Consider the following 17000-nt stretch of genomic DNA (forward strand, 5'->3'; position numbering starts at 1 on the left):
CAGTGGCCATATGGAAGACCTATATTTGAACAAAGGCTTTGACAGGATAAAAGGCTAAAAAGAAACTGGTTTCTGTAATTAGGACAAAGCAGTGCAGAACACAATCTAGTCAAGACTAGAACAATCTGACGTTATAGTGTATCTAGACTGATACAGGCCCACTTGACCTCTACTGGGGGGAAACAACATGTACAGTAAATACATCAGATTGAGAACTTTTAACATCTTTTTTTGCTTGTCTTGTTTTTCAATAGCAAAAAGACACGACTGAGAGCCATTTCTTTTAATGAATGAACACACATTCAAGAGACCTTCTTTGTTCCTCTGACACAAGAAACAGTAGAAACAGGACACTAACCTGACAGGATGCCATTCATGGAAAATATCGGGTTAGGATACTTTTATAAAGAAAATAAAAACAAGCCAGCTGATGTATTGTAGCCTTTAAGCACTTCGAAACAATTCCCTATGGCATCGTATCATACTGATGCTGATGAACATGTCTAATATTAAATAAGTGTGATTTGATTACAGTTAATTTACAGTTTTTGCAACATCACTCAGACAAGCCAAGTGCAAACAATGGGGACATCTGATTAATAGGTCAGGTCACCAGTTTTACATGTGTGTCCTGGACAGATTCTATAGATTGTAACAAAAGCACTCACAGGTAAAAATGTAGTTTAATGTAACATGTATAAAATGTAAGACCATGAATATCCAGGCAATTTATCTGATGCCATTTGGACCAGTTGACAAACCATTGTGCTCAATCACCAATGTGCCAGAAGTGATCCATCCATCCAATTCATGTACATGGCTGCATAAACATGAAATAAACAGATTTTTCCTAAAAGAAAAAAAACAGCAAAGGGAAAATCTTTATAGTAAAACAAAAACAATATATGGCAATAAACCGTCTCTATAAAAATACACCATACATCTTAAATACCCTTCCCCGTCTAAAAAACCCCCACATAAATAAAAGAAAATCGAACCCAAAAATATCAATATTGATTTGCATAGAATGTTGTTTCAACATTTTCCTTCCAAGAATCGATATACACAAACAGTACTAGAGCAAGTCTTAGCATGTATTCCTCTGTGTACCACGTCTGATATGTAAAGGCCCCCTTCAGAGAAGAACCCATGTGCTTTCAATCAGTTGTACCTAATGCACCCTGGGAGATTGAGTTTTTTTTAAGAGTTGGTTAAGAGTCAACCGCAGAAAACAGGTTACTGTTCACAGGTACACCATCAAACAGTAAAACCTACAACCAAAAATATTTACTATGTGAACAATGGAGATTGCTGATTTAGTGCACTAGCTTATTAATTTAAGTATCCTGAAACAAACTAAAATCATTCTGATAAGGATTCCTTAAAAAACATTGATGACACGTCACAAAGAACTGCCCCTGAAGGTAAATTCAAGCTCTGACATCATCATACATTTATTTTTGTTTAACCTGACAAATGTTGGAGAGATAGCTATATGGAAATCCTGTAGTGTTCTCTATGTAAGGCCACATGTTTACATTTGACTCATTTAGCAGATCCTTTTCACCATAAGTGCAGAGTTCTAATCCTGGGTTTTCCACTGTACTTTCTATATGCACTATTTCTATGCTGCTTTGGATGAAAGCTGCGAAATGAATGTTTGGTTCTTGATCCCAGGCAAACACTTAACAGTATAAAAGCTATGGCCATCATCCTAGTGCTGGTGGCTTGATGGAATCAAAACGAGCAGTTTGTGTGTATAAAATCCAACACCTGCCCACACAATTACTTATACCCACAGAGACAAATTATAGCTTGTTTGTGCATTGCTTAAACTTACTTCTTTACTTCTCATTGTCCCAAGTATTCATATGTCCTTTAGCTGATGAGCCCAAAGCTTCCATCTCAGTGTCATTGGCCGGTGCAGGGTTTCCCAAGTGCACTTTGTAAGTAGGTCATCGTCCTCCACTCACAAATCACATGACTCATTCAGTAGTTGTTACAATGTTTACGCATACAACCCTCCTTGGGCACTGGTGCCAAAAAGATACAAGAATCTTTCAAAGTAGATTTTCTTTTAAATAAAAAAAAGTCCATTATATAAACTGTATTTATACAGTATTTATCCATATATATTAAGAAAACCTCTAGGGGAGAATGAGAAACTAATTACCAAAGATATATAATCTTTACCAACTAATGCTGGAAAGACTTTTTTGTCGTTGTGGGAAAACACCTTCAAACAGAACCAAACAGGGCAACCCCCCGCTCTATGAGACAGTATCACTCCTCCATGGCCATGTACGACAAGATGGAGTGCTCCTGTGCGATAGCAGCCAGCTCTTTGAGGAACTCTGTAAAAAGGACAGTGGCGAAGACTTCGGTTCTGGCCAGAGAGATGGTCTTGGGTTGAGGCGGCGGCGAGCTCTTCAGCATGCTTCCTCCTTCCCCATTGGTGGAGAGTCCTCTGTGGTCTCCGCTGGAAGTGTCTGGGACTGCAACATCAGGACAGACGTTCTTATAAGGGTTAGTTGACATAACATTTAGATTACAATTGTTTTATTTTAGCAGTGCACACTACAGCACACACAACACGCACATTACAATGTCCTACACTTCTGGTTCTATTAAAATATTCAAAACGTTTGGTTTTAGTACCACACTTTCATTACCAGCTTCCCTTTATAGTTTGCATCAAGGACCTGACTTAAAATACTTCAACATTGACTCCCAAACACAGGTTTCCCTGAAAGCACACGGTCATATCTCACGCCACCCAAATATCCTGAAACGTTCTCTCTCCATTTCATCCTCCATTCATACATGTGATGTAAGAGGAGGAACATGTGTATTTGACCTGCAGCCCTGAGGGTGGTGTCCCTGGTGAGGAGGTAATGCTGCGCTGCAGTTATCAGGTCTGGGGAGTCCTTCCTGGTCGCCACCTGCTGTTCTATCTGGTTTTTCAGAGAGGCCAGTACCTGAAATAAAAGGAATGCCAAAACAAGATTTTTAAAAGGAGGCTGTTTACTTATTCAACTGACAATCTAGCACTCAGTAGCGCTAGTGGAAATGTACATGGCTTTTATCGACGCTGATGGTACGCACAGAGAACTCAAAGAGGAGCAACACAACAGAAACCAGAAATTTCAGACATTAAAGGACATGGAACGCAGTGATGAGGAGGACCGCGTTCATTTCCATTACAAAACAAGCTAAACTCTTTCAGTCTGCCGACCATGATATTAATAACACCCACTCACTTTAAGACTGATCCAAATGTTCCCATCAATGACGGGTTTCCATCAAAAGACCCAACACCATTCATTTGATTTATTTGTTTACATTTCGGCTGTTTAATAATACGTTAACGATACACAAATTACAAGCAGATGGTTGCTGTAATATTGCATTCGAGATTAGTCTATTAGGTACTGAATTTCGTCTGGTTGCCATGTTCAAATTGTAGTTTTCAGTGCACATCCCCCACCCATCTCTTCTAAGACATTCCAAGTAACCCCCCCCCCCACACACACACAATTTCCCCCCAAGCACCCCCACAACCTGCTCCCTCCACTTCAAACAGGTTCCAGGGATGTCAATCTCAGTACCTGGTATAGGGAGCGTACGCTGGGCTGGAACACCATGTTGGTGTTGAGGAGGAAGGAGCGGAGCAGGGGCTGGGGGTAGCAGGCCAGCTGGGCCAGGATGCCAGTCAGCAGCAGGTTGACGTGGAGAGAGTTGTCCAGCATGTTCTCCAGACGGGAGAGCAGGACACTGACAAATGGACCTGAGGAGAGAAAGGGGGGGTAGAGAGACAAAGAGAGACACAGAGAGAGAGAGAGAGACAAAGAGATACACAGAAAAAGATTAAGAGAGAGGAAAAGACAGGAAGACAACAGACAACAGACAACAGAGTCAAATAATATACAATGCAATATGTGTCATTATTATTATTGCAAGCTTATTCTTGTTATTTCAGAAATGCTGTTGCGTTCTCACAGTATCTTACATTGCCACCCCTGTCTTACCTGTGAAAGGCACTGAATGGGTCCTGCTCCCACTTCTCTGCTTAGTCCCAAAAGGCGAGCTGATCTTCTCTGGCTCTGGGGTGTCTGCAGAGAAGGCGCTGAAGTCGACCTCCTCTTCCTCCATGGCGGTGACGGCGTTCTGGAACTCCGTGTCTGTTTTCACTGGGCTCTCCTTTACCACCTCGCCATCCAGTGTACGAATCAGCTCCTCGTACTGAGACACGAGGTCGTCACACACCTCGGTGTGGCCCGCGCTCTGCTCCGACTGACCTTTGACCTTGGCATCTGGGCCAATCCTGTCGTCTCCTGTGCTCAACCTGATCGACAGGCTGATTCCGTTCTTCAGTGTTGCCTCTTTTTGCTGGAGGTTGGACTGTGAGGCACCGTGCTCCTCAGGGTTCCCATCTAGGCCAGCTTCTGTGTTCTCTGTCTCTACAGTCGGCTGGCCACCGTCCACAACGTCCTCCATGTCCTTTTTCGCCACGAGGTCGTAGACCATGACGTCGTTCTGGAAGTCCGACTCCTCGATGTAGGAGCCTTTCACCAGCATGATGGCGGTCCGTCTCATCTCCTGGATGTGTTTGGGCGGCTCAGCGGTGGGCGGTTGAGCAGGTCTAAACTCAGCCGGATCGGGGGAGACCACTGGACAGGCGTCGTAGCTGTCGTCCCACTCCAGCTCCAGCTGGTTGGAGGAGGGCGGCTCGGTGCTGGGGCTCGGGCTGGGGCGAGGGGGCCGCGCCTGCTGATGAGGCAGCCTCTTGGGCACGTGCTGAGGCTGGCGACCCCTGACCCCCACCTCCTCCAGGGTGCTGGGCTGGTACTCTTCCGGAGGCGGTTCCTCGCCGTCGTAAGGGGCCGACCACACCCGGCAGGCCTGCATGCAGCTGCTGATGCCCAGGCGGGCATCGTAGAGATAGTGCAGGTAGCTGACGTCCAGGTAAATCTCAGAGCCGATCACGCACGAGTAGCCGGAGGAGTCTTCCTCTGGGAAGTGTTCTTCGGTCTCTGTCAGACAGGCAGAGAACATCGTTAGCATGACGAATATGGAGAAAGTGCTTCATTGCTGAAATCACACAGAGCATAACTAATGGCTTTGGCAATACGGATTTAGCTATCCCTCTAATTTGGCAACACTAAACTGCACAACACTTTTGACAAGATTATGTACAATTCTTTCAGAAATTTAAATACTATATCTTAGCAAATTGAATTTGTGTGTACAATGTGGTTGTTGGATATCCCATAACAGTTCCAGCCTCTCCCAGAATACAGTTCCAAAAGCTGCAAATCCCATTTCACCAATGAATAAAAAGTGTGCAGGAGACTAAAGGCTGTATATAGCTGATTTAAATAGAAAGAACGGGGAAAGGAGATTAACTCGAACAAATATGATCCTAATTTGTTTGGGCTATTCTGACCAATCCGCAGCATATGAAGTTGTGAAACAAATGTATCCAGGTCACCCAAAAAATTCAGACCACTTTCACCCAAACCAGGCCACTTTCACCCAAACCAGGCCATTCAAGCCTACACTCTCATCAAGTGACAGCAAAACACACCAAAGTCCAATGACATACCCCGATGAAACCCAACCCCCTTACGTTCGGTGTGGAGGCCGAGACAGTCTGAGCCTTTAGTCCACAGGATGGAGTCCAGCTGCCGGAGGGGCGGCGGGCTGTGCTCTGGGGAGCAGCAGGAGGGGGTGAGCGCTAGGATCTTAGCAGCAGACGCAGAGTAGAAGTCCCTCTCCTTCACCACCCTTCTCTGGCTCAGCATCATGTAGTTACAGGGGATCAGATACCTGGATGAAGACAGATGGTGGAGGGGGGGTTGATCCTGTTAAGATTCCCCAGGAATGCGCTGGCTCTGGGGGAGGGAGGAGAGGGCATGGAGGTGCAGGGGTGGGACTGTGTGTGTGTGACATGAAGGCTGAATTTGTCACGTGGCAAAGCACACTTTCCTCACTAGCTTTTTAAAGACAACGAGACTGGGAAACTCAGTTGGACAGCGCTCACCTCAGGACGAGCTGCAGCATCACATCCTCACAGTACAGGCCAATCAGTGTTCGGAAGAGCGCTAGAGACACCGTGCCTAGCTGTAAAACAACGGAAACACAACAAATAACATACCTATATATGCCTTGGAGAACATCTTTGGACCACTTTGAAAACCCATCTCCTATTATCCAGGCTCATTTGCACTGGGTTTAAAACGAAAATATTTCAACGGATCTTGAATATGTTTTCATAACACACTGCAGGTGTGCATGGGTCTGTGTCCGAGCCGGAGGCCGCACACACCTGGAAGGGGGTGTTGATGCGGCTGACGAGCGTGTCCAGGATGTGGACGTTCTCGTAGCGGTGGAGGAGGATGAAGGAGAGGAAGGTCTGCAGCAGGGCGGGCTCCGACACGCTCCGGAGGAACAGGTCCAGATACGCCGTGGTGGTCATCACCTCCTCCAGGGTGAGCTGGCAGCACACACCCACGTCAACGGATGTGACATGAGTTTGTGTGTGTGTGTTTGTGTGTGCGTGTGAGTGTGTGGTGAGACACATGGACACTTACTAACCTTATGAAGGGCTGGGGCCAGGACAGGCACCAGGAAGCCGTTGTAGATGTAGCTGACCAGCTGGTCCCGGATGCTAGGATGGGACACCTGGAAACAGCCCAGAACAGCATGAAACTGTGTCACTGTACACTCTGTGGCAATGCCAATACGTGATCTTGGACATGCAGGAAGGCTGGTGATTCCATACTTAACGCTCCAGTGTGTGGGTTAAATCTTGAATACATGCAGCATTCGTTTTTTTTTCTAATGTGAACTGGAAACACTTTGCATAATAATGAGAATGAGGGCTTCAGCTAATATCGTCTTCCAGCACTGGGGATGGGATTGTCATCTTGAGCTTGAGAGTTTGCGAGCAGAGATGCATGTATATTGTGTGTGTGTGTGGTTGTCTTCGTAAGGGTGTGTACGGCATGTGTGTGTCTTCTCACCTGGATGACAGCATTGCAGAACTCCAGAGAGTTCAGGAACTGGACGAGGGCAGGCATCTGCTGCCAGTCTTCTCTGTGGAGGCAGTGCCAGTCGGCGGCGTTTACCTCCAACTTGGTGGGCAGGGACGAGTACAGGCCACTCAGTCCCGTGGCCAGCACCTACCAGAGGGGGTCCAGAGAAGCACCCATCAATGACACCGTGAAAGTTCGTATTTCCTAGCTTGTTCGTCCACGAGGGAGGGAACACTTTCTGAATGTAAGCTCTGAATAGTGTTCTTTGTGCTCCCTGGTAGTTAGGTACAGTAACACACTGTCTCTTCCCTGGCTCAAGGCCAGGAAGGGGAACAGGTGAGCCTATCACACAGGTGTACCGCTATCTTCCCCATTTACCTCTAAGGCTGTTACATAATAATCATCTAATCGTCTTTTAGTCCCTAAAGCAAGGACTTTGCTTCATAATTTCATTAGGTGAGATAACATGAAGTATCTGAAGTAAAAAACCCTGGATCATGCAAGGAACTAGACATGTGTCAATTACTATATGGGCATCCTGTCAAATAGAGGGACTAGATGAGAGGAACACCACTCAATTGAGGTGCGCAGACGGATCAAAGAACAGAGGTACATGATTGACCAGAGACAAAGAATGAGAGACAGACAGCCTCGCATCAGAATCCACCCGCCGCGACTGACCGGACAGAAGTAGGTGTTCTCCGCGATGTTCTGCGCCACGCGGCGGTTCTCGGCCGACAGCGACATGATGAGGAGCAGGGCGTCCCGCGCCTGCTGCCCCACCGTGCCCTCGCGGTGGATGAAGGGGATGAGGAGGGAGAAGATGAGGAAGTTGGCGGCGCCCTGGTCCTCGCTGGTGTGGAAGAAGAGCTCCAGCACGGACGGGTCCTTGGCGAGCACGCAGCACAGCTGGTTCAGCAGCAGCACCAGCTCCTCCTCCACCGCCGGCGCCGCCGTTCCCGAGCAGGACGACAGCAGCATCATGAGCGGGCGCAGCACGGGCTTGTGGTGGAGCAGCGGCTGCTGGGCCTCGCCCACCAGCATCTCGTACATCTTCAGCTGCTCCAGTTTCATGTCGTCGGTGAACTCCCGCCGCAGGCTCCACACGAAGAGGCGCTCCATCACGTTCTCCATCACCACGAACTCCAGGATGGGGCCCATGGCGCCCGCCTGCCCGCTGGCTTCCTCCACCAGCAGGAACAGCATGTGCTCCACGTAGTTCTGCACGGCGCTCGCCTCGTCGCCTGGGATGGTCCCGAAGCGCAGGCCGCCGCTAAGGCTCATGACCCCGAGGGCGGGGATGCTGGAGCTGCGGAGAGGGTCATGCTTCTCCAGGATCTTCACCACCTACAGGAACACAACGCGTTACGCTTGCATTCTACTCCTTTTAAATGTACTTAAAGGTATATCTTCTTAGAATTTCTGATATGACAGGATGTAGAGAGACAGGAAAGGTAGGGGAGAAAGAGGGGATGACTTGTAGTCAATGGCCCAGGCTGGAATCTAACCAAAGCCGCTGCAGTAAGGACTTTGTGTTTTACCAGGTGAGCCACCATGACAATCCTTAAATGTACAGTTTTGTTATGCAATAGTTCAGGACAGTAAGGCAATTTTGTGGCGCATTCAGTATTCACCTCACACGCTCTACTTCCTTGAATGAGAACAAGTAGCTTTTTATCTTCATCTAGATTGTTACTGGAACGAGATTAGCTATGAAAACATTAATATCTTCTAATACAATCTAATACAAGCTAACAACGTTACCACAGTAAATCCACAAGTTTCAGACATTTAGCAAATTAAGGACCCTATAAACTCTGATGTTCTGGCTTAATGGAAAACAACATTAAATTGCCTTCCAAGCTCACATTTTTTTTGTTGTCCTTTGAGAGACCTCATACCAAAGCTATTAGGACCCATCTCAACATTGCTGTTCTTACCAAATCTGAATGAAACAGTTTCTCTTAGAACAAAAGAATCAACCTAAATTAAACTGAAACCTTCAGGGAGGGGTGGTGGTGGGGGTGTTTACATAGCCTGTGTTCACAGTGTGTGCAAACCTTACAGTTAACCTTCACGGTTGAAGCTTTGGAGCAGAAACCTTCCCTCAAGTCACAACAATAGGTCGTCCCTGACCGAGCCCTGCTACCATGGCGATGGGGGTCATCCCAGGAGATGCAATCATGGCTGACAGAAACAAGAGCACCCAAGTGAACAATCCCGGCACGATGACTCGACGCCAGAGAGGACATGAATGATGGGACGGGGAGGGGTGACGGCACACTCATAAGGACGTTACAAGTTAAAAGTCTGCGTGCGTCCACTGCTGTGTGTCGATGGTGACAAATGGGATGGAGGATCAGGTTGGCTGATAGGGGAGAAAAGTAACAGATGGTCCACTTGTCCACTATGAGCACATTGGAGGCGCGTTTACAGAGAGATTCATCTGTCAGACATCAAAAGGAAAGGATAAAAGTCATATCTGCTGGCATCTATGTCCCATCAGTGGGACCATTGTGAAGTCGAACAATATGTAGCCCCTGAATACCTACATGGCACGTCACTGCAGCGGACCCACAACAAAAGGACTGTGACTTCACTGAGGTCTGGTGAAAGGGAGATAAGACTAAAGGCCTCGTCTGCCAATAGAAGAGGTTTCTATTATTGTAAATCCACAACACCGCTCACCTACGGGCTAAATCATTGGGCCTGCTCACCTGGCCTGCTTGGCAGGTTTCAGCTTGCTACACATCAAGGTTGAGCACACGCTGGTTGAGCAACAAATGAAAAACGGAACATTAATGCAGTTTGGTGTTTGGTTTTACCTGTGCCCAGTGGTTCTTGAAAACAATCATGCAGGTCTCAGGGTCCACTCCTTTCAGGACTAGAGACTGTCCCGCCCGGTTTCCGTTGACAACCATGGAGGCCATCGTTATGGTGATGCTTTCATGTGGGCGGATTAAACCATTTTGGCAATGGTGGGGATGGGGGGTGGGGACGAGTTATCACTCCTCACTGTCGACTGGGTGCAATCGCTGCCTCATGAAGTTGACAGAGCATTGGGGACCTGCAGATTGAAGAAAGAAATGTCACCATACAGTTGCGAACCTTAAGTCATGGTGCAGACAAGACGAGTAACAGAGCCGACTCTGGTTTGTGCGATGCACACACACACACACACAAGCACACACACACACACGAGGCCTGAAGCAGACCTCGGTGTCTTCTCTTTTCTCACTCTCACCTTGTTCTCAGCAAAATGACACAGCAGCTGTGACAGGCATACCAGAGAGGAAACAATAACAGACACAAGACGGTGACAACTGGAAGTGTGTGCGTGCGTGCGCGTGCGTGAGTTGGGTGTGGGGGGACTTGAGGCACAATACACCATGCTGTTCCTCAGCCCAGGGAGTGCCTGCCAAAATTCAGACAAGGAGGAGTTCTCTATGTTCTGGAATATCTCGCAAGTCTGTGACACTGCTGACCAAATTCCAACAGGCCCTGGACATTACTTTTCAATGACAACCTGGTCTTGTGACTCCAGAAGAGGAATGGATGACATAACAGTGTGAGTTACCAGCCTGTGGTGAACTGCAAATAAATTCCATCATGCAGCTGGATTGTTTTGGAATAGTGCCCAGGTATGTCTACTACGCCAATGTTAACAGGGTGCTTGAGAAATACTTTGTCTTTTTTTTTTTTACCAAGGACTGCATTTCTCACATTGTTTTTTTAAACAGTCTAACAACAAATGACCACAGAAACTCTAGAGTTCTGTGCAGTGAGCTTACAGCACATAGAAGTAAAACATCACAGAGACAAAACTGGGTCGTATGTTGTTTGTATGTTGCCAAAAGTAGTTTTTTTGTTTATAAAGCACACACAATTTACTGCTATACACCACGTAAAAATATACAACACAGAAAAGAGAATATTTACATTTGTTAAAACTCATGTTTCCATTACTCAGAGGACAGGAATGGAACTGATGATGACCATCAAAGGGATGACGGATGGCAAACTGCATCTGATAGTATCACAAAATATACTGTAAACCTTCACTGTAATCTTCTACAGATTACTGTACACCCCTGCTGACCAATATACTTTCAAGTCTTAATCACTAAACTGAAAAAGTTGACAATGCCATATGGAGTCAGGTGGCTGAGCGGTTAGGGAGTCGGACTCGTAATCTGAAGGTTGCCAGTTCGATTCCCGGCTGTGTCAAATGACGTTGTGTCCTTGGGCAAGGCACTTCACCCTACTTGCCTTGTGGGGAATGTCTCTGTACTTACTGTAAGTCGCTCTGGATAAGAGCGTCTGCTAAATGACTAAATGTAAATGTCCATATGTCCAAATGTTGCTCACTATACACAATATGAAAGAAATGATTTGCAGGTGGTCAACTGTAAACTAGAACTAGCAGCGGCACACTACTTTACCCAGTTCCCCAGAGCCTGCTCCTTAAACTAACTCAACAAATCGCAGCATCTCATTTATTTTAACAATCTGCCTTAAGAACACGCATGACCCACAGACAGTACACAACCACACAGCTTGGCATCGTAGCGAGAAAGACACACACTCGAAATCCGACACCACACTCATCGGCTTTTCCTGTAAAACGGTGGAAGACCCGCAAATTCGAACGACTTTCACAGGAATGAATGGATAGTGTGCTGAAAATGTGCATCAAACCTCGGATACAAGACAGTAAGAGATCCCACCTTGTTTGCACCATAGTTGCTCCTGCTGGATATCTTCAATCCATGTAACGGTTAGCGGAGACCCACCAAACGGTCTTTCAGCCGTCTCTGTCAGATGGAGAATAAGAGAGTGTTACTGCAAGGGGCCGTGTCAGAGGTCGACTGTGTGGCACTCCTGGTGCTGGTGGGGAGTGAGAGGTATGGAAATGAGTTGATATGCGTAAAAGGTTCCAGATTCCTGCTGGAACACAACACCAGTGCATTCACCCCCCATAATTAAGCTACACAATTGTCTTTGACACAGCAACAGTGCCCCTTCTAGAAGCATCTCTTGGAATAAATGTTAAGCCGTGTGTGGATACAGTTTAAAACGAAGCTCTCAGATTCTGGGTGCTCGGAGGAGAGTTTGATATCGAGTGAGTGTTGTACTCTTTATGTGCAACTCTGCATGCCGTCTACTTCTACTCAGTCTTTACCAAATTACAGTAATTAGGTAATTACTCAAATCTGTGCTTCCATGTCTCCATAGCCCCAATAGCTAAACAGACTGGATAAACAGACGTTTTAAACACACACACACATACAGACACACACACTCTTTGGGCTGTGAAACTACAAACTGTAAAATTCCCTCAGGGATGGATGCCAGCAAGCTTTTAAGGCAGGAGCAGTGTGAGATAGAAACACAGAGATGGTGAGAGAGAGAGAGAGAGAGAAAGAGAGAGAGAGAGAGAGAGAGAGAGAGAGAGAGAGAGAGAGAGAGAGAGCTAGCAAGAGCGAGTAAGAGAGAGAAATCGGTTCAGACAGAAAATAAGCTTCATACACAAACAGATCTGTAAAAAAGAAAGAAAAAGAGAGAGAAGAGCGCTAATCCTGACACACTCCTCACAGCAAGCACACACTGAGGTCAACACTGCAGCACATGCAGACCCCCTGCTGCAAAGCTCATCTTCTCAAGCTTACAGCTAAAGTGTTTGTCTCATCAGTCTGTCTACACGGAATTAGGTGAAAGGCCTTTTGTAGTTCTAAACAAAAGGTTTTCTAGAATGAACGTGTGTAGCAATTGAACATTTGGAACTACGAATGCCTGACAACCCTACCTCACGTGTCATTTCCCAAGACTGGTTAGTCGTGTTAAAAAAGGTCATCATTTGATCTCTACTAAAGATCTCAAAACCAAGTTAAAGGTACAGAAAATGGGTTCAACGTGACTCTCTTGCTATACAGATAGACACACAATACCTTTTGAACTCACAATTCAATCGAGGGAAAGGGAGAGGAGCAGACTGCTCAGAAGTGACAAAGGAGGAAAGCTCGTCAAAGGGGATACGAGGGCCACGCCCGTGACAGGAGTGAGGGCGGGAGTGTTCGCCTGCAGTGGTTTCTGTGTGATATCGACCGTCTCTGTAGGCGTCACACAGAAGGGCGAGGTCAGAGATGAAATAGATGAACTTGACACACGTACAGAGCTTGACACAGGAGATCTCTCCTACCTGAACAAGGGATCGGTTCAGATAACACGCATAGTACGTCTAATACAAACGGACATATTTCACACCTTGTCGGACGTAGCGGGTTATAGATTCTTATAAATGATGTAAACTGTCTCTGAGGATGACCTGTTGTTCCCAGACATCCCATTCATCCTCATGAAAGCCAGGCCTGATGGTGCTTCCTCTCTCCCACACAGGGAACGAGCACCCCTCCCTCTCCCACAGGTGATACGATGAGGATGTTTACAAAGCCAGGCGGCCATGGCAACCCACTGACGGACAGCCCTATAAAGTGACAACGCCGGTTTCTGTAGATATATAGTGAAAGGTGGGGCAGAATATCTTTAAGCCCTCTCTTTGTCAAAGGGATATATATTGTTACCATGGGAAAGGAAGCTATCCTACCTGATCTGCTTATCTATTTGCCTTGATCATAAGACAATGATCAAGGCTGATGGTCTGACATCTGTCTCCAATTAAAACTGCCTTCAGTTATAAAGATCAAGTAAACGATTGCTATTTTACAACGTTTGCTCTTTTCATTCACGTTTGCTTGATAGTAGTTCAATAAGTAACAACAGCAAAGCATGAGAAGCGACACTGGGAGAACTACATCCTAGAACAAATACACACATTCTCAACTGTAAACAAAAATATGTCCAACAGGTGCTCCATGATGTAATATGAGAAACCTCATCGAGGACAACACTTGTGATTCCGTAAGCAGGAACTGGGAAGCTCGGCTGCGGTTCTCTGGTAATTAACGAAGCTAAAAAAGGCTGGGCAGGGCTGAGTTGCTCAACACGTGAACATGTGCCACGTTCCGTTCGGGTTTCCCCACAGGGGAGGGGATTTATCAACATGTACAAACAAACAGGCCCACTTCACTGGCTCAATCAGCGGAGAGAAATGTTGAACTTAGAAGCCTGGAGGAAGGGAGGAACAGGTGACTTAGAGAATGTCAACATGCACAGAGTCAAACGCTCTACAGATTGAAACTCATAACGTACACAGATCATAAGACCTTTAAATTGCAGGCATGTGCTTGATCAAACACGCCTGGGCCGCCTGGCACACACATGCAGGAAACATACACTGTATGTATACTGAGAATTCAGTCAAAATATATGCAAATGTAAAGGAACTTTGTAACCAATACTAGTTACCATGGAAACACAAAAGCTGTTGTGCTACTAAGATGTTGTGGCAAACCGGGCAAGATGAAAGACGTTCTTAGTGGACAACCGAGGAATTTATTAGCCCTTTCCTTCCTGGGACAGAGCTAAAACCAACTTTACAAAGTACCTTTTAGGGTCAAAAAGGCAACTAAGGCACCCAATGGCCCCCTGTTTCTCGTGTGTGTGTGTGTGTGTGTGTGTTTGTGTCTGTGTGTGTGTGTGTGTGTTTCGTCTAATCCAAAACACGGGACAGGGCTAAGGCTAAGTTAAGTCCAGGGTGTAAAAGTTTGACAAGAAAAAAAGTGGTCCACCTTACAAAGCTGTTAGCATGCTGACCCTAAACCCACAGCACTTCAGATGGACTTGCCTTAGTTTGTGTGTGTGTGTGTGTGTGTGTGTGTGTGTACACCAACTGTTTATTCAGCGACAAACAGCACAAGGCACCACAGTACTCTGGCTATGACACACTTACACCTGTTAAGATTTATTCTGGTTTCAACTTTTAACTCTGTTACACGACTTCTGTATGTCCTCTTCATGTACATTTCACATGTTAACATAATGGTGACTCAATTCAACTTTGTTGCCTTAGAACTGTTTGATTCATGCCCAGAGAAGTGGAAAAACCAGACGTTCCACTATCCGTCGTATGGCCTTATTGAGAGACACAGACTGTCACTTGTTCAAGCGCTTCTCTGTAGAACGCTATTGCAAACCAATGATGGTGATGTTGGACGCTCACTCAAAAAATAAAAGCAAGCATGCACACAGATTTACCAACAGTGTGATGATTTACGGAAAACAATCTCTATGGAAATGGTTCCCGCAACCTCCATGGTGTTGAATAAAAGATAACCAACCATGAAACATTGATGGGTGGTTGTTTGAATGTGATCCCTTGGGGTAACCCTATACACATTCCTTTTCATCATGGAAATCTTAGAGCAGCACATAAACTCACCCATTTTCACTGTGGTTTCATTCCAATTAGGACGTACACAGACACACTGAATGCATGTATGTGTGTCGAATGCATGACTAACCTAATTGATCGTGGACCCATAACAATAACACGTGGACAACCATAGCCATAAACATGTGCACGTCACGTGAGGTACAGAAGCCTATAGGTGACCTTTCACTTTGTAAACCTTGCAATATTACAGAACTTAAAATCTAACCAATAAAATAGACATAGTTCATAACATAGCATACTTCGTACAAATACTTGTCAGACATGATTTCAGGGATTGAATACATTTACATAACTCAAAGTTTTGAAATGGGAGATCTATGACTAGGTAATGGATGGCTATATGGAAGGTAAACAAACTGCGATTAAATGCCCTCCAAATGTTCAAAACTAAAGGTTAAATTAATGAATATGTTATTGCTCTGTTTGCTTGGATAAACGTGACAACAGCATGAAATACACATTTTGAAATGCAAGTCATCAAATAATTTCTTACCTTGTAATGTAGCCTACTCTAGTTATTTCGCTACTGTAAAGGAGCGTACTGCGACAGCATAGGCGAAACCCTACTGTAGGCGAAACAACCTACCGGTAGTTTTCCTTACTCCAACTGATTATTCCTCTTGAAATAACTAGCTCTCCGAAGAAAACACTGGAATATTTGTATTTTGACACACCACAGTATAGTAAAAGTGTAGACTAGTCACAGGGTCGACGACGTGAATCATGGAGCAACTAAATTAGCCTACAGTACCTAAACCTGAGCCGCGTTATGAATATAGGTGAGCTCGAGACGACCATTTGTGCTCCTCCTACTTCTGTGATACAGTAGGCTAAGAACATAAATGAGTTTAAGGTGTGTAAACTTGTCATTGCGATATAAAAATACTGGAAGTGAATAAAAATGTATTATAATCAAAACAAAAGTATTTCGTTGTAGAGTAGTCTCGGCTATAGACCTACATTTTTTTTAAAGGGCTCAAAATGTACAGAATCGTCGAAATAATATAGCTTCTAAAACATGTACCTATTCAATTTACATAGTTTAAATAATAAACAATGACATTTTTTGTATTTAGTCATTTAAATGTATTCTTATCAGACGTCTTTTTCACCTTTTTGCGGTTTTGACCATTTGTTCCCTGAATGGGCGGGGCAAAGTTGGGGTACATTCGTTTCGGTATCGGACGCTCCACTCTATCATCGGAAGACTTGGTCACACTCTCAGTTTAGATTCTACTACGTTTCCCGTGAATTCTCTGAATGTTCCTGATGCTCCAGGTGGACAGTCCGCTACTGGATGTCTTTTTATCAGTAAAGGAATAAAGGAATGAACAAACGCTGCAACAATACAGAAATATTGTACATTTATCGCTGCTGTGCTAAGCTGTAGCTAGTAGGCTAACCCTAGAACACTGGTGCTACTGACTGCCCTTTAACAAATTGACCCCACAGAATAATACAATCCCACATAGAACATGACAGCGCGAGGAGGCCGTGTTCTGACCCTTTTACTTGGAATGCCAAAACATAGGTGGGCGTTTATGTCAAGACAAGAGGCCTTCTAATGATTTGAACAAAACATTGTCATAAATTGTAAGCTCCAGCTGCTG

The 17000-nt window shown here is 45.4% G+C and overlaps 1 protein-coding gene across 1 annotated transcript; it reads right to left on the reverse strand.

Annotated features, from left to right (window-relative positions):
* Positions 1-268: 268 nt before the first annotated feature.
* On the reverse strand, positions 269-16164 carry fhip1aa (FHF complex subunit HOOK interacting protein 1Aa). The gene is made up of 13 exons (XM_062477813.1): positions 15884-16164; positions 11765-11851; positions 9863-10104; positions 7719-8384; positions 7026-7184; positions 6598-6684; positions 6329-6496; positions 6044-6123; positions 5630-5829; positions 4029-5033; positions 3609-3787; positions 2858-2978; positions 269-2495 (listed from the first exon to the last, which is right to left on the reverse strand). The coding sequence occupies exons 3-13, from the start codon at positions 9965-9967 to the stop codon at positions 2284-2286; spliced, it is 2982 nt and encodes a 993-aa protein (XP_062333797.1). The 5' UTR covers positions 9968-10104; positions 11765-11851; positions 15884-16164; the 3' UTR covers positions 269-2283.
* Positions 16165-17000: the final 836 nt, after the last annotated feature.

This window comes from Osmerus eperlanus, chromosome 14 (genome assembly GCF_963692335.1).
Source record: "Osmerus eperlanus chromosome 14, fOsmEpe2.1, whole genome shotgun sequence".
In the NCBI taxonomy this organism is placed as follows: Eukaryota; Metazoa; Chordata; class Actinopteri; order Osmeriformes; family Osmeridae; genus Osmerus; species Osmerus eperlanus.